This window comes from Lygodium microphyllum, chromosome 7, assembly GCF_053477565.2.
Source record: "Lygodium microphyllum isolate KBCC chromosome 7, Lygodium_microphyllum_v1.1.10, whole genome shotgun sequence".
Classification (NCBI taxonomy): domain Eukaryota; kingdom Viridiplantae; phylum Streptophyta; class Polypodiopsida; order Schizaeales; family Lygodiaceae; genus Lygodium; species Lygodium microphyllum.
Window position 1 is genome coordinate 53457434 of NC_141141.1, and position 26427 is coordinate 53483860.

Sequence of the window (26427 nt, forward strand, 5' to 3'; positions counted from 1 at the left end):
ATGACTTTTGTAACTGTTTTGTTGTTTAGTACTTTATAAATATAACATCCATTATGAAAAAGAGAGAGAGAGAGAGAGAGAGGGAGAGTGATTCAATTATCTTCACGAAAAAAAAAAAGGAGAGGGAGATGCTTGAGTCTTGACTCTTGAAACTTGAAAGTTGAAAGAGAGGGAGAGGCCCAAGGGTTGAGGTAAAGTTGAAAGAGCAAGAGAGAGAGAGGGAATGGGGGATGAGAATGGCAAATGCTTTGATAGGGTGCATGATAGAGGGGATGGGAGATGAGATTCGAGAATGGCAAATGCTTTGATAGATGCTTTGATAGGGTGCAGGATAGAGAGGATGGGAGATGAGATTTGAGAATGGCAAATGCTTTGATAGGGTGTGGGAAAGAGGGGATGGGAGATGAGAATGACAAATCACAAGTCAATTCAAGATCGAAGAGAGGAAGATGAGAATGGTAAATGCTTGCTGAATTGGTGTGGAAGCATGGAGGAGAGGAGCACCTTTTGTAGATGAGAGAAGGGTCAAACAATCAAAGAGGGCTGTGAGCAAGATGGAATCTTCCCACCCCCCCAAAAGTGTCACGCAGGTGGAATGCACCGGATTAAAGTGCAGGTGGAACGCGGGAGGACATGCAGATGCGGTGGCCAGAAATGGCCCATTTTATCGTACGAATCTGTACAGTACTGTACAGTGCACATCGTATTGTACAATCAGTACCGTACGACGTACAGAGACAACTATGCCCACACCTTCTCTTTCATATGAGTATGAGCTTGGTGCTTTGCATTCTCAATTCCCACCATTCCCTCCCAATTCCTTTACTCACATAAGGTCTTCCACATTTGTGTTAGAGCCCTTCTTTTAGACCCACACTAGGGTATCGAGTTTTAGCACATGTAATTTATGATCCACACATAGGATTTAGGGATTCGTTAGGTTATCCCTAGGTATGCAACACCTTGCACCCTAGTGCTTTGTTGCCACAAATACAACCCACTCACTATGCACCTCCCACTTTTCCACGAGTCACCCTGGTGACAAAGACCACGAAATTGGCTTTTCATATAGAGTTTTGTATTAGACACACTCCCAAGAGTAAAAAGCTTGAAGAAGTTATTCTTCTTAGGATCAGAAATCAGTTTCAGCACATGTAGTTTCTCTTGTGAGTCTAGTCTAATCTTTTGGAAGAGTACAGCAATCTGCAATGCCATTGTCATCTACAAAGGAAGAATGTAATGCAGCAAAGGCTAAAGCATTGAATTTGTGAATGCAATTAGTTGAGGAGATGGTTAGGGGAGATTGGGAATGGTCCTGGTGGTCCAACTCGAAAGTGATAGTCATAATTGACTTTAGCTTGCTAAGTCCAGTATTTCATACCCATATTACATCATATTGACATCCACAATGATTTTGTCAAAGAGAAGGTCCAACGAAGGAAGCTGAGCTTATAGACTGCTACATTGATGAACGAGTTGTTGATATTCCTTGATACATGTGGACCACGAGATGCAGTCATGTTATACACCTTCAAGATGTATCCACATCAGGTATCAAGGATTTGGATAGAGATCATCCATGCTCTCCACAAGAAATGGCTGAGGCTTCAGGCAGCTCTGAGAGGATGAGGAAGAGAAGAGAGGCCTGCTTGTGGACCTGGGACTCAGGCACTTTTCCCATACTACATAGCCTACCAAATTGGTTGTTTACACAACCACTGTATTTGAAATGTAATTACCTACTCTTTACAGAGTCTCTTGTACTCTGTATTTTGCCTTAGGTTTTTCTTTAAGGTGTTATTAATAAAATTTTCTTTTCTCGGGGAAAAAAAGTTGTTGATATTCTTACCAAACCATTGGTAAATTGAGTTCCTTCAAATCCATGATGGGACTGAAAGATGGTCTTGTGTTTTCTTCAATGACAAAATTAATTTGTGGATGCCCAAAGATCATGGATTATGTTGGATATTTTGTGTGGTAATTTATTGTACTTGATAACAACTTTAACTAATACCTTAGAGTATGCTGTTCAGCATTAATTGATACCTATGCTCACATTTACCTTTGAGAACGTTATTGGACATCTAATTGATACCCATACTCACATTGATACCATAGAGTAAATTATCAAACATCGTGATTAATAGAAAACTGGAATAAGTGAAGACAGCATTTACTTCATTTCTCATTACTCACAGCCTTCATGAAAAAGTGATGAATGACAAAGAATAATAATAGCTTTCTGTGTTTCATACTATAGAAGAACTCGCTGGTTGATGTTGTTATAATGACAAGCAAAAGGATTGTCACATAAGCATGGGGGTTTCCTTTTTGAGACAGAATTTTGTTCTCTAAGAGCAACCTACCTAATGCATGCAATCATGCAAGTCCTACTGTTTCCACCAAGAGAGTCCTGCACATTTCATTCAAATTACAACTGAAGTGAGACTTTACAGAGGATTAAGTGAAGAAAGACTCCGATGATAAAATTAACCCGATTTCAAAAGCTGTAATCATAAATGGCCACACATACAAATCACAGTGCTAACTATAAGGAGGTGTAAAAGAATACATGTGTTTCTTCATGCCTGTAATATCCGTGTAAGCTTGGATTGCCTGTATGGTACATGTTGCCCACGTTTCCGTTCATCACCTAATGCACTTCATAGTAAAAGAAAGGGAAAGAGTCAAGACTAGAAGACTTCATGAATAACTTAATAACTTTAAAAAGTAAGAGCATAAATGGTCAAAAGTTTCCATATTGACCAAAACAGTAAGAGCATAACTATTGAAGGTGTTTATATTGACTATCTGTCTCGCCAAAATGAAGTAACATAATATCTTCTATTAGTCATGTATGTCCAAGTTTCACTAAGAAAACCACTGCTCGTTTTTAAAAAAACCCAAATGACTGTAAGAACTAGTCAGTAAGTTAATGAACCTTGACTTTTTCTACTCTAGCAATTATTTGGAGAAAAATAATGTGTGTGATGAAATAGTTACATGGATCCTTTCCAACAGAAGTGCAGAGAAGACAAATAATCACAACTGGCCTGGGCTCCCCAAACTGAGCTAAACACCTCCTAGCTTATTATCTCAGTCAAATGCAGACCACTATTAAGGATAAAAGACCTTGTGTGATTTCCACAAAGGCATGAGCCACTGATCAACTCTATGCATGAACTTTAGAGGAGAAACATAACTCAATGTCAAGATCGAAGATAATTATATAGCGATCACGAACTTTGTTAAAATTTTTGCTGTATGTATATCTGAATTTGAAGTTTACACATTACCCATGAAATAGTGCCAAGACTAGGTTAGAGTCCCGTTTTTTTTGTTTTTTTAATATAGACTCACCCACCTGATCACATTACCAAGAGCTAGCAAGCCTGAATTTATTGTAACAGACTCCTTAAAACGAACTCCAACAGCTCCTGTTCTTTTAGCCCTCTCAGAACCAGCCAAGTCTACCTGTAATATTTTATGAGCTTAACAAGATTTGTACACACTCTCAAAACATGCATTATTTTGCACCATATGTGTGGCAGCCCAAGTTCTTCAGGACTCTCGATGGAGAAGGACTTGACACATGAAACGACAAAAAGTTAACTTCATTAACTGTTGCAAAGAGATTGACCTAAGAAGAATAACCACTTATAACTTTCTTGGACATCTCAACAAAGAGGCCATTATGCTGACGAGTTGAAATCTCACAAACTTATAAATTGAATGGACATGATGCAAGACATCACAGCACAACAGGAACAAACTAGTAGAATAGGAGTGCAAGTTGCAACAATTAAGAGAGGGAGAATGAGTTTTGCTTATATGAATACTAGTAATACTTATGGATGCTATCCATCCACTGATCTAACATTAGAGCACAGAAAGTGGGTAAAAGTTAACCAATACAAATTGGATGGGCCAAAACTGACTGCTGAGCCAAGCCCACCATTCCTGCCAGCTTAACTGAATCTGCCACTCTTTAGCCCTGCGTGCTGCCTGAGCCTTCACCACCTCCTCAGGCCCCCCACCCCAACAAAAAAAAAAAAAAAAAAAAAAAAAAAACCCACCTGTGTGCTATCCAGTCCTCTCACACCTGTATTCAGCCTGCTCGCTGTCCTGCCAGCCCTGCAATGTTGCCTCCCTCAAGCCTTTCCGCCTAACCACCACCAGACCTCTCACTGACCCCCAACAGTCTCCTGCTACCTGCCCCAGCTTCCACCAGCCTTCCTGCCACCTTGCATGTAGCCAGCCTGCCTTCTCTCTCTCCCGCCACCTTCCTCAGCTTCAATGGCCCCCCTGTCCCATGGCTTCTTCTTGCTCCCAGCAATTCTCAACCTCCTTTCCTTAGCTTCCTTCTCCTCTTCTACCTCCTGCCATGGATTCTCCCACCGAAATTCAAGAATTGATGCGGCTCAAGGGACAATGCCCAAGTAAAATGTTAAAGCGAACAGGATTCCCGGGACAGCAGCTGGTCCTTCGACATCACAAAAGGACTGGTGTGCAGCCCCTACTGCTTCCTTAGCCGATGCTTTTCCACTTATCTATTTTCCTCCTAGCATGGAACTTGCCATCAAGGACATATTGGCGGCCCTCAAGGCATAATCTCTGACCTGCAGATTGGTAGGAGATTGACCACCAGCACATGCTTTGAAGGACACCATTCACACAGCTCTTATAGGATCCCCAACTGAATCAGGTTACATTATAAGCAATGTTTTTGCAGTAACCTTACCAAGTGAACTGCGCAGTAATGACATCACTGTCTGTTGCACAGTCTGTAACAGATCTCTGTTGTACTATAATCATAAAGATGGCCACATGAGGACGAGACAGCAATGATTCATTGAAAATTTCCAACTGAATGAGGTTATATGATAAGCAATCTTTTTGTGTTAACCTTACCAAGTGAAACTTCGCAGTAATGACATCAATATCTGTTGTACAGTCTGTAATAGATCTCTGTTGTACTATAATCGTAAAAATTGCATGTGATCTACTAGAATGTTGATTCATCAAAGTGCTTCCAGTAGTTCTGAAAGCAGAGCCAATCTCCAAACATCTGTAGACAAAAGAGAGAGAGCTAGTTGTTTGTTTCATACTGGGTAATTGTATCTAGTTACTGTGATTTCAAAAATGCATAAAATACTTTTGTGTCTTAATATGACAATGTGCATGTTATACTTTCTTTGAACCTATGTGAGGCAGTTTTAGGTTATTGACATTACGTCTATTAAAAAGTTTCAACCTTGTTATCTATCTTAATATTTAGTGATATTCTTAAACTTATTATATCTCTTCGGACTCGGACTGGCCTCTGTTGCTGTGCTAATTCTTTCTATTTCAGATTTAATATTATCAGAAACAAGCAATGTGGCTCTACTTAAGCATGTCCTCAAAGCTAGTGGCAACTTCTTCACGCACTCCAGCTAGAATTATGTCGCCATTTGCATCTTCACGAATAAATATCGACTTTGATGCAGTTTCTGGATGAAGCAAATCCTTTATCTCTTCATTATATATCTCCACAAAGGAGCATTTGACCTTCACAAAGCAGAAAACCTGTATAAAGGAAATATAGCAACTACAGAACAAAAAAAGAACCAAAATCTTATCGAGAACCTTAGAGGTTTCCCTACTAAATGTAAAATCATCCAGCCCTTTGTTGCTTTTATGCCAATGTGCCTTTCTCCCATGATATTACACACAAGGGAATGAATACAAAGCATCTATTTGATGAACTTTGATTCCTAGCCAATGTGCCCCTTCATGTGTATAAAATGAAATCAAAGGAAATAATTACGTATGCCCCTTCGATTACAACTTCCAAATTTGCCAAACTGACCTACTGCATAAGATTTCCTACTTACTATACTACTTCTAACCATCAATGTCCCCTTAAAGGAAAAACACAGGAAAGCATATGCATAAGATTTCCCACTTACTATACTACTTCCCGCCATCAATGTCCCTTTAAAGGAAAAACACAGGAAAGCATATCCATATTGATATTTAACTGACATTTTGAAGAAAAACCGTGGAGTCATGCTCAAAATTTACACCTATACAATTCCGTATCTTACCTATCCACCCTTACAATTTTTCTCCCCTTATCTTTCTATGATTACCTTATTCACCCTGTTGACATAGTTACATAATTCTGTGTCTAAGAATTGTCATGAACTACAATATCCTATTCAACTTTCAGGAATGAGACAGCATCCATTTTAAATTCTTCAGAGTGTGTAGCAGTGAGATATGGTTGCTTTGAATAACTTGAGATAGTACCAGAAAAAATTGTGCAAATCTCCAACTACCCTTTTTATGCCATCAGAAAAATTCCAAATAATACAATCTTTCTTTTCACATGGCAACAATGCTTTCCAAGCAAGAATTTTATGAAATCTATCAACAACCATATAGTGTTTTCAAACCTCTCTGGGAATGCAATTCAAGGTACCAGAAACTCAGCCTGGTTTTGTTCTTCAATGCTTTTATATAGTTGACGAATGACACGAGGAAGAATGCCTAACTCGTGCTCTGGCTGAGGATAACTATTTGCACTACCCATGGTATGGGTTTTCCCAGATCCTGTCTGTCCATAGGCAAGCACGGTGGCATTGTACCTATGTATGAGAAGAAAAACAAGTCTAAGAACACAATTTGAAAATCTATTCATCCATAGGACTAAAAAAGAAATATAAGCATCACAATGGGGCTTCAAAATACATTTGTATATTGCTACTTAGCACGTTTGAAAACAGCAAGGAATTCAGTGTCCACTGATCATTTTGTTGGATGAGTGGCATTGAAATAAAAGAAGAAAGACATGAATATAGAGGGCATCTATTACCTAATTGCACAAGTTCTCTTATGTAACTGACAATGTGAACCAAAAACCAAACCCATGTGCTGCGGATACTGTTCCCTAAAGGCAAGGGTCCCCAAATGTAACAGACTTCTTCACATGCATTATTCACACACACGCTATTGTTAATCCTTTTCATCAAATGATCTAAAATGACACTGTTTTGGGAGTGTGCATGCTACCACTGAGTAGGTTGCCAAGCTATACCCAAAGTGTGGCAGATTGGTGTTGATCCACTCAAAAAAGATTGCAGGTTTTGGCAGTTAGGCATAGGTGCTTGTTTTTTGGTGCGTAACTAGCATTGACTGCAAGCTGTGCTGAGTGAAGGACTTCTTGCACACTTTACTTCAGATGATGAGAAAACGTTCAAACTTGGCTCATTGGAGACTTGAGTGGTGTGCATGAAGTTCCATGAGTGCCTGGCCACAAAGAGAGAGGATTTTGACTGATTTTGTGCAGGATTTCAAGTTGTGTTCTGAATTAAGCCAGTAGGAGCTTTTCTTAGGGGATCTTTGTTTTCAAGCATCACACTGCTATCCACAATAGACTCAGGTCTAATTCTAGAGACTGAAAGATACTTTTCATATTTGAACATGAAGATGACTTCCTTGTTCTTCCCTTGACTGTGGCTGTTTTGACACTCTCATGATGATTGAAATTTGAAATCTCTTTACTTTTACAAATAGTTGGGAGAAATACAATTTGTTACAGCAGTGGAAATTTAGAAATACTCCTTGGCACTTTGGTTTAGGGGAACAGGAAGAAAATTAAGAATTGAAAGAATTTGTTATGAACCTTCTTTTATTTGCCCTTGGTGATATCACCAAGCAGAAATTTTCCAAGATTTTTCGATTTTTGGCTTGATTTCTTCTCCATTGCCAAATTTTTCACTCTCATCGCTTGGGCTGAATTGTGGGCTCTAAGGGCTTGCTCTGTTGACAGACATCTTGTTGCCTTTAGGTCAATCCTCTTCACACTATAACAACTCCTACACTTCAATTATCTCCAGCCATGCTTGCTCTCATCTTGCCCATGATAATGATCATTCAATGATGATCATGAGTTTTCCATACAGTTTCTACTCAACAAGCAAGTGCAATGTGCCCTTAACATAGGCCTATTATTTGATTTTTCACCAACATGAGGTAGCATCAAGACTTATATACCAAGATTAAGGCACACAAATAAAACTGCATGATCTCTTCCAAACTCTCTATGTCTTCTATAGATACACAGGAAATGTGAAGGAGCAAGAGTTCTCTCTCTAGTCGAAGGGGGGAAAAGAGAGAGAGAGAAAGATAGACAGATATATTAATGTCTGCATAAGACCAAAAATGGCCTGTGAAACCTGAACACAGTATAACCACAGTGATACCTCATCAATTTAAATCAAAGTACGACTAAAATGTGCATCAAACCTAAAGATATATGACTATAGAGAGAGCTAAAAAGATGAATGAAACAAATAAGATTTGAGCCTTGAGGTTGGACCTGAAGTGTTGCTGATTGGGAATTTGCTGATCTCTGTCTGAAACCAGCAAGGTTTGGGGTTTGCATGGCTATGCTGGGATACATGCATGCATGCCTCAGTGTTCCATGAAGGTTGTGGATGCCAATTCAATCAATGGAAGGCAGACTAGGTGAGACTCTAGAGGTCTGTAGGAGGGCTAAGTTGCATGCAACTAGAGAGTATTCAATTTGGCCTTCCCTATTTTGAGCTTAAAAATGCATTATGACCTGATAAACTCTTTATTACAACCCCAAAACTCAATTATTACCAAAATTTCATTAAAAACAAATGTGTTCATAGAGAGTGTGTGTCCCATAAGCCAAAAGCTAATTTGGGAGGATCCACTCATCTATAAATAGACACGCTAACCTCCACTCAGGCCATCCTTGTTTTGCAAATTGTTGGCACCCTGTCTTTACTACCCCCACCCTGTCTTCGGAGGATATCTCAGTTCGAGCTGCTATCTACCAGCTGGTGCCTACATCCAGCTCTCCTACTGCTGTTGGCAACTGTTTCCAGCTTGTTGTCACATCAGACAGGCTGTTTTTGCTGCTGTACATCATTTTCAGCCTGCGTTCACCACTATGTTGTTCTCACCTACAGTTGACGTCATCAAATCTGTCTACGTTTACTGATCAGCCAATTTCTTTTGCCAGTCGCCTTGTAGTGTGCATTTGTTGTGCTGCCATGTGCTAAACAGCCTGTGCACCCCCTACATACTGTGATCTGCCTTCCCAGCCCCTGTTGATCATTTTTACAGTGCCACATCATCATTTTTGTAAGCAGTTTGTGCTGGTCAGCCTGTTTTTATACTGGTTGACTACACATCTAGAGGTCTTTTTGGCAGGTCGGCCAATTGTAGGGCTTTTTGGCTATAAATAGCCAGCCCTCCACTTGGGGCAGATCATTCTTTCCTCCTGCAGGTTTTCAGCCAGATTGCAGTGTTCTTCTCCATCTTGTGCAAGGACTACTGGCTGCATATTGCCTCCATCTTCATCACTATCTCTGGTGTTGTCATCATTTTCTAGCCTGATCCAGTGCCCTCACACTGACACTATGGGCTGTGTGTAGGGACTGATCCGTCCATTATTGTATTCAGTATTCTTTCTGGATTCAGTGCAAATTTCTCTTTCATTCCAGTTGTCTTCTCTCTTCTCCTTTTCTCTCCATGTTTGTGTTCGTCTTCCATTGGGCACTCTCACAAACTCTCTCCACATTGATTCTACTATAGATCAAGTTGCGCTTTGGGATCAACCCAACTCCCAAGCCTGACCTTTTCTTTTTATGAGTTTTTAGGATTCCGTACTTGTTCATGTTTGCATACTTCGAACCGTAGCAGAGGTTTGGACAAAGCTCTTCCCTCTGCCAATTGAAGACACTTGCCTACCGTATTACCCACAAAATAGCAGCTCAGAAAGTTATCAATTGACGACACCTCTTCCATGAAGGACTACTCCAACAAAATGGAGGATTTGCAAGATGAGCTTGCATCCCTCCACATGAAAATATCATTTAAAGATATGGTGAGATGATTCTCAATACTCATCTCCCATCTGTGAAGTATGATATCTTCTACACCAGCTTACTCACCTCTAGAGTTCAGGACAGCATTTTGTGAGAGCAACTATCCTCACTTATCATCATTTCAATTTAATGCATTTAATGGACAAAAGGAACCCACATTATTTCCAACATCTACACCTATCACAAATCCATTTAATCTCCCTCCCATCCCTCTTATTCCACTGCCACATCCTTTCAGTCTCCATTAAGTGCACTGCATGTTGCCTCTCATATAGGATCACATGTGTTTTCATTCACCACACTGAGGGCTTCTTCAAACTTAGGCACAACCGTTAGGACCTCATCTCTTCCTCAGCCGGGTGGTGTTCCACCTTTTTCTCACACACTTTCGAGATTATTACAGCCTGGGTATTTCCCCCAATCTCTCCCAAGTGTGGATCAATTGGTGCCACAGTTTGTTTCCATGGCATTACCTAGTGGACCCTCTGATCATTATGCTATGTCCCAGCCGACATTTGTACAGGGCTTACGTGTACCGGTGCTTCCACCTCCATCAGCACCTTATGAAAACATTCATGTTCGAGTGCCTCTATATCGAACAGCACTCATTGGACACTCACGCTATATTTTTTCCTACCCACCTCTTCCCCCTCCTTCTTATCAAACACCTCCACCACCATCTTATCCTCTAAATCTATCTTACCCCACATTCCCAACACCTCATGGTTTAATGATAAGACTTGTTTTAACGAGTCAAACTTTACAACTTGGTCGAACTTGATGAGACATGTCCTTGACTCACAAAACCTATGGGATCTTGTACAGGGGTTGGAACCCCAACCCGAACCCGTAACTTGTTCCATATGAGGTCGTCCTCTCATGAAAGGCTAGGAATGCCTCCGCTATTGTCGAGCTGATACACGGCTTATTGCTTGAGTTTCATTCTCAACATCAGCATTTTGACTTAGCATCAGAGTGATGGCCACACTTGACTAACCACTATGCGGCTCGAGATAGGACCCGTCAAATAAATCTTGTCCATGAGCTTCAAAACTTCAAAATCTCTAAGAATGACTTAAAAGTCAAGTTGGCTGAGTATCGGCGTCTCCTTGCCAAATTCTCCACTACAGGGACTCTTAAGTCCTCTGACGATCAGGTCACATTGTTTCTTAACAAGCTGCCACGTAAATACTTTAATTTTGTGCAGTAAGTGGTTTCTCTACCAAATTTATCCACATTCTATGAATTTGAATGTCAGCTATTGTGTTATGTATGGCTATTTGATCAATTTCATATGAATAATCCCGCAAAGGAGGCTCGTGTTGCTCATTCTCAGAAGGGACGGCAAGGAAAGGGTAAACCAAATCAAACTTTAAATCAAAATCAAAATCAAGGGAATCACAAGGAAACTCCCAGTTTCAACTCAACCCCAAATGGCAGAATGTACCTAAGAAAATAAGGTATTGTCAACATTGTCAAAAGGGTTGGCCATTTTGATGACAAGTATCAATCAAAGGCAAGAGGCACAGCACCAAAACCCAAGTCATAGACCCCCGCCCTCAATCGAGCAACCTCCATCAAGGGAGGCAAGGAGATGTCAAGGGGCAGTGGAAAGATCAAACTCACACTGCCACTGGCCAGCCATCTCAATTGACAACGTTCTCAACTCCAAAGGGCTTGTCTGACTAGTCTACTGAGGCCCACAGACATCCAATGCAAGTCTCATCCACATCTGTGTGTTGCCTCCCAATGGGGTTACCATAGAGGCCCGCTCGTCACAGCCAAGCACATCAACACCTGTTTGGATTGTGGACAGTGGAGCTACACATCACATGACTCCTAAAGAGGACATGTTCCATACTCGAGCCTCTACAGCGGGCGAGTCCGCGAAGGAAACAACTCCTCAATCAAGATCCAAGCTCAAGGTTGCATCAGTTTTGCCACTAACAAGGGCCCAGATCTAGCTTCACTAGACATTGTATATCATATCTCTCAGCTTGGGGTGAGCTTGTTATCTGTTTAGTAGCTTTGCTAGTTGGGGCGAGCAATTTTCTTTACAACGACCATAGCCAAGTTCCTTGACTCTCAAATTGGCTTACTGATTGCTTCTGATGAGGCATAACCTGATGACCTATACCACATGATCCATTTTCTTATCAAGCCAACAGCTGAGGGCTCCGTGTTCCATAGCTTCCAATCATTAGCCACATCTCGGGAGCCTACGAACAATGAATATCTTTGGCATTTCCGTCTAGGGCATCTTGGCTATGACTATGGATTGTCTTGCCATGAGATAGGTGAGGCCCTTCCTTGCTTGAAGCTAGCTCGAGATGTCTGTAGAGCATGTCAACTCAAGAAGCAGCATCGTATCCCTTTTCCTTAGCAGTCTACACATAGAGCCGAGGCGCCTCTTAGATTGATTCATGTTGATCTTTGTGGGCCCACATCCACTGCTCCCTTGAACGGTGCGTTGTACTTCTCTTAGATAGTGGATGATCATTCGAGATACATGTGGGTGTACTTCCTCAAGCATAAGTCTGATGCTTTCACATATTTCTCTACTTGGGTGTTACTAGTTCATAACCAAACAGATCATTGTGTTGATTGCATGAGAAGTGATAGCAATGGTGACTTCATCTCCCACGGATTTTCCAAGTTTCTATAGCAACATGGCATCTCTTGCCAGCTCACCTTTACCAACTCCCCCTCTCAGAATGGAGTTGTAGAGTGTCAGAACCGGACAGTCATGGAAATGGCACACTCTATGTTGTTCACAGCAGAGCTCCCTGAGTGCCTTTGGGTTGAAGCTACTAACACTATATTGTATATCCTCAACCGATGCCCAACTGCGGCTCTTCCTCAAAAGACCCCGTACGAGGCATTCTTTGGCTCTCGGCTTGTCATATCCCACTTCAGAGTCTTCATATGTCATGCATATACACACATGCCTAATGATAAAATAGAAAACTTCTTTGGTTAATTCATACTAGGCTAGACTTAGCTTACTCAGTCAGCATTCTTAATCAGTATTTTATAGCACCTAGGATGTCACATTGAATTGCATGTCTTCTGTGTTGCATTATTTAGTGTACTTATTCTTATGGCCTCACTTATGGTTCTGGTTTATGTTTGCAGGGGTACATTGGTTCTAATTGGATAGGAGATCCTGACACCCAGCATTCCCATAGCAGCTACCTCTTCACCTTGGGCATGGCTCCCATTTCTTGGTCCAGTCGTAAGCAAGGGACGGTGGCAACTTCCACGGCTGAGGCTAAGTATAGGGCTCTCTTCGATAGCACCACTGAGGCCGTCTACCCGAGGAGCTTACTGGAAGCACTTCACTTCCGTTGTGACTCTCCCACCATTGAGAGTCATAGATAGATTGTTATATATAAGTGATTGTGAGTAAGAGAGGTACAGGTAATTCTCTGTGTTAATGAAGGTTGCACAATCATAGAGAAGAGATCACAGTAGATCCATGAGAGACTAAAGAAATAGGGGAAAATGGCTAACAGAGTAGGGGTATCCAAGAGTTCTCATATTTTAGAAATTTCAATTTTACCTCCAAAAACATCTCCAAAAATTGAGAAAATTGAGCAATAAGTTTTTTTAAATCGAAAGCTAGAATATAAAATTTCCCAAAATATCTTAAAATGAACTTTCAAAGTTTCATTTTTCTTATTTTCCACTGAAAGATCAATTACTTCGTATATGGAAAACAGTGAGAGAAAGGAGAAACTCAAAAACACAATGATGATATATTGAATCATGCTATCACAAGAAAAATTGATACAACGAAGCTGAAGCTCAAAAGATGACGACATTGTGCTATCTAATTCAGGTGGTAGTACCTATGGAAATCTGCACAATGAAGGAAGCAAAATGTAGTCCTCAAGGCATTGGGCTATTAAAGTAATCACTGGAAGGTGAAGGACAACTGTCGAGGGAGAGAACCGTAGTCCTCTAATGCCATTGGAGATGAGGAAGATGATTATCAGTTTTGTCGAGTGAGCGAAGTGCAGTCCTTGGAGGTTGGGAAGATGCCCAAGTAGCAAAACATTAGATGAAAAATGACGTCTAAAGCCGGGGAGTTGCAATACAGATGTTTGAGACTGCTGAGCTGCAAATACAAATGTGAGTAGCTCTAAAAGCTGGCACTTGTGATATGGGAGTTGTATGGGCGCCCACTGCTGAAATGACCACAATGAGGACACCAGCTCTTTTTGGGGCTGTCAGTGCAAAATCCTAACTGAAGTGTGGAAACTGAAGAAATGGTTTCTCAACGCCCCCTCTTAGGTGTTGAGCTAAAATATACATTACTTGCTGATTAGCCTCTTAAACAGCCCCAAAACACACTAAAAATGCTCTTTTAGAGTAAAACCCTAAAACGGGAAGCGGTTCGAGAGAGTTCAGTGGAAACCCTAAAACGGGGAGTGGTTCGAGAAAGTTTAGTGGAAACCCTAATTTTTGGGGCGCCCTTCCACATCTATAAATAGACAGGCTGCCCCCATTCAGCCATCATCCTTGTTTGCAGGTTACACCAGCCCACACATCCTCTGCTGCTGTTGGTGCCCAGTTTCCAGCCTTCAGCTCGCCTCCATCTGCTATCCAGCCATCATTGACTGCAGCCACATCATCTTCAGCCTATCCATTGCTGTAGGCGACAGCTCTCAGCTACTGGCGACTACTCCAAACTGTCCTAGACTGCTGTTCAGCCTGCTTTCCATCATCTCCAGGGTCACTCAGCTTGCGTTTTCAGCATTGCAGGCCCTGAAAATCTTAGACACTGTTTCAGCCTGCTATTTACAACAAACTGTGCACAGTTTCCAGCCCCCGATCGGTGGTACACTGCTGCGTTTACCAATTTCCAGCCTCCAGACTGCTGCATTTTGGTGACCAGCCTGCTGCCATTCACTATTCAGCACTCCTACACTTCGAGTGTGGTGGTCACAAACTTGGGATCCGTCTTTGGTGGACGTCACACTCCGACATTGCTCTGCCCTTGAGAACACTATACACTCTTACATTCATTTACAGCATTCATTCACTTCAGAGTTGTGTTCTCTCTCTCCCTTCGTCTATTTGTGTTTGAGTTTTTGTGTTTGAGTTTTGAGTTTTGCGTTTAGGGTTTGAGTTTTGCCCTCTGTGTTTGTGTCTATGTCTTTGTGTTTTTGTAGTGGTCATATACTTTGTGTGTCCTCAGTGCAAACCCTAGCAATCTTCTTAACATTAGGTCCAAAAAGAGATGAAGAAAGAGGAGCGAAGAGAGATATGAAGAAGATTTTGCTACACTTTCAAGAATGTAATGAGTAAAGATAGCCACATTTTTAGTATCTAAGAGCCCAATTACGCCCACCAGTGCCCCCACTATCACATCATCGCACCATATGCTAATGGGAGGAGCAAAATTTGCTTAGCTCGATGCCAATGGGCAAAATGCACTTGATGTTGATTGGTCCATATGACTCTTGTTTTAAGTGTTGCCAATCTAAGCCTAACAGTGTGACATTTTGCTAGTGGCATGGTTTTATATTTTGTTCATGCACGAATGCACACACCAAGGTGCGACTAGAAGGTAAGATAAAGCTTACAAAAACCATCCTATCTCCATTGTCGCTAGGTGCAACACAACTCTAACAAGGCAAAGGTGTGAGCAGGAGGTTAGAGGATAGCGGAGATTCAAGATTTCCATTTGAAAAGAAAGCTGTAGTAAGGAATAATAGATAGGATGATTTGTAGAACTTGACTCTGCCTTGGGAGAGAAGCCACTAGCTCCGTAACTCCATGCTGGAAGAAATTTGAAGGCCTCATCACCAAGTCATAATTGAACCTCCAAATCTCGGATCTAGGCAGTACTTGAAGATCGTGGGTATCAATAGGAGAAATGAATACATGAAGACAATCATCCCCAAAGAGTAAATGGTAGGGAATAACTTCATGATGAGTAGGTGCACCCTCTAAGGGTGGAGATACAGGGGCCCCCTTTGAAGCCGCCGAAGGAGGAGTCCCCCTCTAAGGACAAAGAGAGTATATCCCATTGTGCGAGAGATAGGGAATCTAAAAACTCATAGATCACAAACTTCAAATCATTTGATGAGTGATAGAGAAAGTGCCGCCAATCATGTTGAAGAATGTATTTGGGATATCGGAGATGTTGAAAGGTGGCCTCTTGAATTGAAGTAGTCAAGGGTAGGAAAAGGTTGTCACGAATTGCGTGGTGGGGGGACTTGCTTGAGCTGCTACGCTAAACACATACCATACGAACAAGAGGAAACTCACTCAAGAACATAAAAAGAGAGATGGAGACCTGAACGTTTTCTTGTTGGTTTCTTCTTCTTCTTTCACACATAATACAAGGTTCATAAAGTATAGATAAGATACAACATAAAGGAAAGTGGCTTACTAAGTCAAACAATGCATAACTGACTATACTAATTGACTGGCACTATAAGTATGCTAGTTGTAGGTAGGTGTAACAAACCAAATATAATAAGTGATAAGTCAGTGGCCATGTGAGGATCATAATGACTACCGACGTACTAAGTGTAGACGTCTAGACCTATCTAACCAAGCGGTCCATCATCAATGTCCGTATGTGTTGAGCTTGCCATCTCAACACTTCCTCTCAAGCTCAATTGTATCTCTGCAACTCTAAGTAAGCTTTGAAATTTTCGAAGCTTCTCTATACCCAAGGCCTTTGTGAAAATATTAGTTATTTGATCTTGTATGTTGACATATACCAAGTCAATCTCTCCTGCAAGTACCTTCTCTCTCACAAAGTGATATTGCACCTTGATGTGTTTTGTCCTAACATGGAACACTAGATTCCTTGCTCTGTATATCCTTACCTGCTTCATAGAAAAGTCCATAATGCAAAGTGGACTTCACATACCTCAATATGCATCTAACTATATCCAAATGAGGCTTTCTAGGCATTTGCATAAATTGACTGACAAGGCCAACAACATAACTCAAGTCTGGTGTTGTAATAGTCATGTGAATTAGACTCCCAATTATCCTTCTAAATATAATAGGGCCTTCTATCTCATCCCCAATATCAACACTTAACTTCACATTTTGCTCCAATGGCACTAAAAGAGGCTTATATGCTGTCATGCCATGCTTGGACAACATATCCAAGCCATACTACCTTTTGGGATAGCCATATATCATCATCAAATCTGATCATCTCAATACTAAGAAAGTATCTTAGCTCATCCAAATCCTTCATGTCAAACTTCTTCTTTTAGATCCTTGACTTCAGCGATTTCATTGTCATTGTCACCTATAATAATCAAGTTATCCACATAGATAACTATGATAACCAAACTTGCATCTTCCTTTCTCACTTAAAGTGAGTAATCAACCTCAAAAATATAAAAGCTAATGTTGACAAGATACTCTCTGATCATGGTAAACCATGCTCTAGGTGCTTGTTTTAGTCCATAGAAAGTCTTCTTAACTTGCACACATATGTGGGATGCTCTAAATCCTTATAACCTAATGGCTGCTCTATATACACCTCTTCTTGCAATTCACCATGCAAGAAGGTATTCTTTACATCCATTTGCTACCAGCTCTAACCCTTGGATACTGCCAAAGCAATCACATATCTAATAGTTGCCATCCTAGCAACTAGACTGAATGTCTCTTCATAATCTATGCCATATGTTTGAGCATAGCCTTTTGCAACCAGCCTAGCCTTATACATGCTAATAGAACCATCTGCATTATGCTTAATTTATAGACCCACTTACAACCAATAGCTTTCTTGCCCTTAGGCAATGGTACTAGATCCCAAGTCTCATTTGTCAAGTTTTCATAGAGAGAGAGAGAGAAAGAAGAAGAAGAAAGTTATATTAACGTCTACAACAGGCCAAGTTGGCCTATGAGATCAAAATGTTGCATACAAAATGTCTGGGAGATTTCAAAAGTCCCAGTGAAGCTAACATTTATGCTATGTTGAACTAAATTGAGTAGGTACAAAATGATATCTAGACTAGATACAATCTAGAGGTACTCCCAGTGCGGTGTGGAACTGCTCCTGGAGTGTTCATCCTAGGATGTCCCGCATGGGTCAGTCTAACATGGAGAGACTAAAGCAGCGGGGCAAGATCCTCCGATGGCGGCGTAGTATCCCTTGTATCTTCGACATGTGTCTTCTGCGGGGACGGGGGCCGGCGGGGCATGGGCGCCGGGCTTTGCCTCTCGCTGTGGCTATTTCTAAGGTGGCCCCCTGGGGTCGGGAGGCGTGTTGGGATGGTGGGGGCTCGATGGTGGGAAGGGTAGCAAGTATTTGGTAGAATTCGTTGAGTGTGCGTTGGTTGGTGGCTCCTTGTCTTTGCTCTGTGGTTCATAGGAGGTAGTCTCTGTGGCGTCGTATTTCCAGTAGAAAGAGCCCCAGGCATCTCTAGTCTTTGAATTCCATCACCTTGGAGAGTGGTCCGAATCCTTCGCTGAATAGGCAGTGGAAGCGTACCCGGATTTCGTAGTACACTGAACATCTACAGATATAGTGTTCCTCTGTCTCTGGCTCGACATGGCAAAGCTGACTGATTCGGTCTTCTGGGGGGAGGGGGTTGGCCCCGTATCTGCCCGTTTCAACCCGTACTTGGTGTGAGGACGTGCGGATCTTTCCGATGGCACTTCTGACCCCGTGAGACGAGTGTGTGTCCATGTAGCTTGGGCAGGTGATGAAGCCATCCGGGGAGATGTGCAGGAAGTGCTCTCGGTAGAAAGCCTTCTTGGTTCCTAGTTCCGACGTGGGGATCACCCATGTCCTGGCTGTGTCTGTCTGGATGATATCCATTCTGATGATGCGATTCACCTCCTCTCGGCTGAGCTCCAGGTGTGAGCAGTCTAGGCTGTATTGTAGTGGGGGGAGGTGGTCCATATGCAGGCCATGGAGCCGTAGCCAGGTCTCTGTTCGGGCATACCAGCACTCAGTGTCCCCTTGTGTTGCTAGCTGTTTGGATGACTCCAGGGCAAGTCTGGGGTACCGGTGCCAGGGCAGGTCCCATATTCGGTACAAGAAGGTCACGGTCTGGAAGAGGGCCTCAACCACGAGGGGCGGTGCCCCCAGCTCTGCGCGGATGATCTCGTGTGGTACGGAAGGCTTGCTTCAGATCATCCGTGAGATCATAAGTATTAAGGGTCTCTCCATTTGCTCCCATCCCTCATAGGTGGCCTCCTCCTTAGGCAGTGGCTGATCCTGTGGGGCCCTCTGCGTGTGGTAGAGACTGGACCCCCATATGGGAGCCCCGTACAAGAGGGCTGGTGTGACCAAGGTGTCAAAAAGCCAGAGCTTTGTCCGGGGTTCCTGGAACTGTATGCAGGCACATTGGTTCTCCATTGACCTGTGGGCTGCATAGCCTCGGGTTAGTCTATCTTCTGCTGCTTTTCTCAGGGTAAATCTCGGTCCAGAGAATGTAATCCCCAGATAGACGTATCTATGGACCGCGTCCACAGTCTCTCCGCCATATGTAAAGGGGGGGTACCGACCGTCGGAGCCATTGGGTTGACGTGTTGAACACCATGACCTTGGTTTTCCCCAGGTTCACAGTTAGGTCTTTGTCTTGGTAGAAGGCCTGTAGTGCGTCCAGTTGGCGCTGTAGCCCTTCAGGTGTGCTGGAGATGAGGACTATGTCGTCCGCATATAGTAAGATGGGTATCAGTGTCCCTCCCAGGCTCGATCCCTCCTCGCCCAATCTATCTATATACTCTGAGATCTCATCAATGTAGAGGCCAAATAGGGTGGGTGAAAGTGGGCATCCCTGCTTGACTCCGATGGTGCTGGTTATCTCCTTTCACAGCCCTCCTGGTGCCCGAACTCGGCCCGTTACCGATTCGTATAGTGCTAGTATCCCCCATCGCATTTCGGTTGGGACCTCCAGTTCCTGTAGTCTCTGCGTGAGCCTTGCTCGTGGGACTGTGTCAAAGGCCTTGCGGAAGTCCACGAAGCAGCAGTACACCCATCTTCCATGTGCTCTGCCCTCCTCTATGATGGCTCTCAGTGTGAGGATATGGTCAAGGGTGCAGAACCCCCTCCTAAACCTTGCTTGTCCTGCCGCCCGATGTTGGTGTTACTCTGCCCACTTGCTCAGCTCGTGGTCCAGTATGGATCCATAGAGCTTGGCTAGTACATGGCCAACCATGATTGTTCGGTAGTTCATGGAAACCATGGGGTCTCCGGCCTTCAGGATAGGTATTATGGTGTTGGCTGACCAGCTGGCAAGGAAGCCTTCGCATCGGGCTCTGTTGAACATGTGTGCTAGGAGAGGTGCCAGTATGTCTCTGGCATGGGTCAAATGCTCTGCTACCAAGCCTTCGTGGTCTTGGGCACGGCCATTTTGGAGTCTATCAATGGCGTCCCGAACCCACCCCGTGCTGAAGAATGTGGATGATCCGGGTCTGCTCCCTAGGGGCCGGGGTAGCTGGGGCTGCTTGGGTACTTGGTATAGTGAGGTTGCATATGCGTGCCAAGTGTCCAGGAAAGTGATGGGCGTCTGGGCTCGGGGTTCCTGAAACGCCTTCCATGCCTCTTTGTTGTCCTATCCTGAGAGAGAGAGAGAGAGAGAGAGAGAGAGAGAGAGAGAGAGAGAGAGAGTATATTAACGTCTCTAAAAGGCCAATTTGGCCTATGAGACCAAAGCAGTACATACAATGATGATGGTGTGTTTCTCATCTGGAACGAGAAAAAGATGAAAAACATGCCTATAAGACTGAAAAAGAATGAAATAGTTTTCATAGAGAGAGAGAGAGAGACAAAGACATTGGAGCTGTAACAAAGAGTAGTTTACTCTCTTGTTCCCTTCTTTTCATTATTGTATAATGTCTACTAAAGCCTAGTTACACATAACTGAAAACACACTAGGTCACTAACTGACCATACCACTAACTGTGGTTGAGTCTGACTGACTTAGTTATTACAACACACATGGAGAGTAACAACTAAGACAACAACTGTCTAGATAAGATCTGGTCATGTTGATGATACTAATTACGAGCTTGATTCTCAACACTCCCCCTCAAGCTCAAACTAACTTCTATACTCCAAGTAGCTCCCTAAAATGCACAAACTTCTCTTTACCAAGTGATTTGGTAAAGATATCTGCTACCTAGTCTTCTGTCTTGGAGTAGATCAATCTATCCAACAAATACTATCTCCCTGATAAAATGGCAATGAACTTCTATGTTTTGGATCTAGCATGATAGACAGGGTTACTAGCCAACATTACATATAACGTACCCGCCTATCGACTGTCCAAGCACATTTTAGTGGTCCATTGAGAAACGAATCTAAGTGTCGCTGCCTGGCACTCCCATGGAATGTTTCGGGGTTTATCAACTAGGGTTTCCCGAGTCCGCCTCGCAACGGAACGTTCGCGGCTGAACCCCCTAAGATCGACCTGAAATCTGGGCTCCTAGTGGCCAAGGTCTCCTGACAACATTCTAGCGTCCAGTCCTAGACATCCTACTTCACGCAAAGATACCCAAGCAGAAGTTGTCCCATACTGCACTTAGTTCAAAGAGAATGGGAAAAGAGAAGAATGCGCTGCTCGACCTCTCTACCTGTAAGGCATAGTCTCATCCCAGTCCCCTAAAATGGCATGAATCGGGTTCTAACTTAACAATACCTAAAGGTCGACGATAAAACCTTGTGAGAAACATCCCAGTTCTCTGAGACCACCCTATCGTAGAACACACCTGTCAGGGTTTTGCTCACTCGCTTCCCTTGATAGCTTTAGTTTTCTAATTAGGTCCTACCACAATTATATGTGACATTTAAAATCAGCTTCATTAATTAAGCCTTTTAGGGAACAGGGTTCGCTTGCGTAATTTATGGCACAAACACGAATACAGAGCAAGCAATCCTTTGACAACAAGTTCAAATAAATTCCTTAACTTATCTTACATTAATCTTTGTCTCCTGCCCATACAGGAGTAATTATGTATCCCTTCTGTCCAACAGAAGTACCCGGTCCAAATCACATGGCACCATAATTTCCATCTAGTATCTAGAATAGAATCTTCTAATGTCCTAGACGTTGGGCTCACAGGGGTCTCCAACTCCGTTCCGAACTAGGCAAGGGGTGTCCAAAGCTCCACCTGACCCCAAGCAACCTAGGGGTGAGACACAACTTCCGTGGTTGGCCTTTTCACCACTCGACCTTCGGCCCGTGAATCGAGCAGTGTCCTCTCAAGGTAATCCGTGGTGCGATCTTGGAGATAATCCACCCGTTCAAAATATCCTTTCTTAATTAATTCATTTAGGAATCAAGCACGAACAAGGCATTTAGCCCTAATATCATTGTCCAAGAAGAGCATTCATTTATTCTCATGGCAACTTGTCATCACAGACCCCTGCCATGCATTTATCATCAAGCACCAGCACTTGAAATAATCATCCAAATCACATCCCAACAATCAGGTTAATGCAAAAAGCATTTAAGACTATGTTAGATCAATTAACAAAACAATGATATCATTTTTCAACATTGCAGGAATAGTCGCAATAACCTTCCATCGCATATTCGCTCTCCCCCTTCGGATCTAAGTGATTCTATGCAAACTTTACTTAACACTTCGGCTAAGACACATGCCAAGGTCTCATACAATTATGCAAGAATGTAAATTCTATTGAGCACTTATATTGATCGACAACCCGGCCTTTTTCCCAACAAGTTTAGAAGTATTGGTCTATACTTGATCCCACGGTTTCCTAATCCCTTAAGTTCTTCCCTTGCCTTTGAGTTCTTCCCTTGCCTTTGAGGGCTATGTGGCGTCGTATTTCCAGTAGAAAGAGCCCCAGGCATCTCTAGTCTTTGAATTCCATCACCTTGGAGAGTGGTCGGAATCCTTCGCTAAATAGGCAGTGGAAGCATCCCCGGATTTCGTAGTACACTGGACATCTACAGATATAGTGTTCCTCTGTCTCTGGCTCGACATGGCAGAGCTGACTGATTCGGTCTTCTAGGGGGAGGGGGTTGGCCCCGTATCTGCCCGTTTCAACCCGTACTTGGTGTGAGGACGTGCGGATCTGTCCGATGGCACTTCTGACCCCGTGAGACGAGTGTGTGTCCATGTAGCTTGGGCGGGTGATGAAGCCATCCAGGGAAATGTGCAGGAAGTACTCTCGGTAGAAAGCCTTCTTGGTTCCTAGTTCCGACATGGGGGTCACCCATGTCCTGGCTGTGTCTGTCTGGATGATATCCATTCTGATGATGCGATTCACCTCCTCTCGGCTGAGCTCCAGGTGTGGGCAGTCTAGGCTGTATTGTAGTGGGGGGAGGTGGTCCATATGCAGGCCATGGAGCCGTAGCCAGGTCTCTGTTCGGGCATACCAGCACTCAGTGTCCCCTTGTGTTGCTATCTGTTTGGATGACTCCAGGGCAAGTCTGGGGTACCGGTGCCAGGGCAGGTCCCATATTCGGTGCAAGAAGGTCACGGTCTGGAAGAGGGCCTCAACCACGAGGGGCGGTGCCCCCAGCTCTGCGCGGATGATCTCGTGTGGTACGGAAGGCTTGCTTCGGATCATCCGTGAGATCATAAGTATTAAGGGTCTCTCCATCTGCTCCCATCCCTCATAGGTGGCCTCCTCCTTAGGCAGTGGCTGATCCTGTGGGGCCCTCCGCGTGTGGTAGAGACTGGACCCCCATATGGAAGCCCCGTACAGGAGGGCTAGTGTGACCAAGGTGTCAAAAAGCCAGAGCTTTGTCTGAGGTTCCTGGAACTGTATGCGGGCACATTGGTTCTCCATTGACCCGTGCGCTGCATAGCATCGGATTAGTCTATCTTCTGCTGCTTTTCTCAGGGTAAATCTCGGTCCAGAGAATGTAATCCCCAGATAGACGTATCTTTGGACCACGTCCACAGTCTTTGTGGGTTTTAAAATTTGATGTGGGACTCCAGATCATGCCTATTGCAATAAGGCATTCTACAAACACTCGGTATATTGAAAAATAGGCTGGCGATCTCTTTGTTGGAGAAGATCCCATTGTTTGATTGCTTTTTCGTGGAATTGGGGTGGAAGAAAATTCTGTAAAAATTTCTTTTGGAAAGTCTCCCAAGTAGTAAGACAATCAATGCTTTTGTGGACAACAGTCCACCATAGGGATGCTCTGCCCAGTAAATGATTAGTGACACACTTAACTTTTTCTTTTTTGGCATACTGTTCTTCATGGAAATAATCATCAAATTGACTGATAAAAGCAAGGAGCGATTGGGTTGACGTGTTGAACACCATGACCTTGGTTTTCCCCAGGTTCACAGTTAGGTCTTTGTCTTGGCAGAAAACCTGTAGTGCGTCCAGTTGGCGCTGTAGCCCTTCAGGTGTGCTAGAGATGAGGACTATGTCGTCCGCATATAGTAAGATGGGTATCAGTGTCCCTCCCAGGCTCGATCCCTCCTCTCCCAATCTATCTATATACTCTGAGATCTCATCAATGTAGAGGCCAAATAGGGTGGGTGAGAGTGGGCATCCCTGCTTGACTCCGATGGTGCTGGTTATCTCCTTTCACAGCCCTCCTGGTGCCCGAACTCGGCCCGTTACCGATTCGTATAGTGCTAGTATCCCCCATCGCATTTCGGTTGGGACCTCCAATTCCTGTAGTCTCTGCGTGAGCCTTGCTCGTGGGACTGTGTCAAAGGCCTTGCGGAAGTCGACGAAGCAGCAGTACACCCGTCTTCCATGTGCTCTGCCCTCCTCTATGATGGCTCTCAGTGTAAGGATATGGTCAAGGGTGCAGAACCCCCTCCTAAACCTTGCTTGTCCTGCCGCCCGATGTTGGTGTTGCTCTGCCCACTTGCTCAGCTCGTGGTCCAGTATGGATCCATAGAGCTTGGCTAGTACATGGCCAACCATGATTGTTCGGTAGTTCATGGAAACCATGGGGTCTCCGGCCTTCAGGATAGGTATTATGGTGTTGGCTGACCAGCTGGCAGGGAAGCCTTCGCATAGGGCTCTGTTGAACATGTGTGCTAGGAGAGGTGCCAGTATGTCTCTGGCATGGGTCAAATGCTCTGCTCTACCAAGCCTTCGTGGTCCTGGGCATGGCCATTTTGGAGTCTATCAATGGCGTCCCGAACCCACCCCGTGCTGAAGAATGTGGATGATCCGGGTCTGCTCGCTGGGGGCCGGGGTAGCTGGGGCTGCTTGGGTACCTGGTATAGTGAGGTTGCATATGCGTGCCATGTGTCCAGGAAAGTGATGGGCGTCTGGGCTCGGGGTTCCTGAAACGCCTTCCATGCCTCTTTGCTGTCCTGTCCTGAGAGAGAGAGAGAGAGAGAGAGAGAGAGAGAGAGAGAGAGAGCAGGTTGGATTCACCCTGCGCCCCTTTGATTGGGTTTTCGGGCAGCCCAAATACCCCACTCCTGCACAGCCACATATGAAACTCATGTATCATTTTCTTCGATATTGGGGCTGTTGGCATAACTGGACCATTAGGAATGCTTTTCTTTTTGACTCCGCCTATAATGTTCAGCGGCATATTGCGAGGCTTAAGGGCCTCTTGTATTGGCAGTTGGATCTTCTCCGGCATTCTGATTTGCTCTCTAGGGAGGACTTACGTCCCTGGCTTATGGCAATTTCATCTGCATCCTTGCCATAACATTGTAACTTGTAGCACTTAGACCCTTTTCACATGATGGCCTAGATTGTCGTCATGTATCTTGTAATCAAGTCATCTTGTACTTTTTTTCGTAATTAATACAATTACCTTTTACGAAAAAAAAAAAAAGAGAGTATATTAACGTCTCTAAAAGGCTAATGTGGCCTATGAGACCAAAGCAGTACATACAATGATGATGGTGTGTTTCTCATCTGAAACGAGAAAAAGATGAAAAACATGCCTATAAGACTGAAAAAGAATGAAATAGTTTTCATAGAGAGAGAGAGAGAGACAAAGACATTGGAGCTGTAACAAAGAGTAGTTTACTCTCTTGTTCCCTTCTTCTCATTATTGTATAATGTCTACTAAAGCCTAGTCACACATAACTGAAAACACACTAGGTCACTAACTGACCATACCACTAACTGTGGTTGAGTCTGACTGACTTAGTTATTACAACACACATGGAGAGTAACAACTAAGACTACAACTGTCTAGATAAGATCTGGTCATGTTGATGATACTAATTACGAGCTTGATTCTCAACACTCCCCCTCAAGCTCAAACTAACTACTATACTCCAAGTAGCTCCCTAAAATGCACAAACTTCTCTTTACCAAGAGATTTGGTAAAGATATCTGCTACCTAGTCTTCTGTCTTGGAGTAGATCAATCTATCCAACAAGTACCATCTCCCTGATAAAATGGTAATGAACTTCTATGTTTTGGATCTAGCATGATAGACAGGGTTACTAGCCAACATTACATATAACGTACCCGCCTATCGACTGTCCAAGCACATTTTAGTGGTCCATTGAGAAACGAATCTAAGTGTCGTTGCCTGGCACTCCCATGGAATGTTTCGAGGTTAGTCAACTAGGGTTTCCTGAGTCCGCCTCGCAACGTAACGTT

At 43.5% G+C, this 26427-nt stretch overlaps 1 protein-coding gene across 1 annotated transcript in view; it reads right to left on the bottom strand.

The window, feature by feature from the left end:
- The window catches only part of LOC148033448 (uncharacterized), a 242715-nt gene that overhangs the window by 202368 nt on the left and 13920 nt on the right, over positions 1-26427 (bottom strand). Inside the window, exons 2-7 of the mRNA XM_087681371.1 lie at positions 6467-6632; positions 5390-5550; positions 4912-5068; positions 3365-3474; positions 2589-2661; positions 2367-2413 (exon numbers count right to left, since the gene is read on the bottom strand). Coding sequence (XP_087537497.1) covers positions 2367-2413; positions 2589-2661; positions 3365-3474; positions 4912-5068; positions 5390-5550; positions 6467-6632 — 714 coding nt within the window. The remainder of the gene's footprint in view (positions 1-2366; positions 2414-2588; positions 2662-3364; positions 3475-4911; positions 5069-5389; positions 5551-6466; positions 6633-26427) is intronic.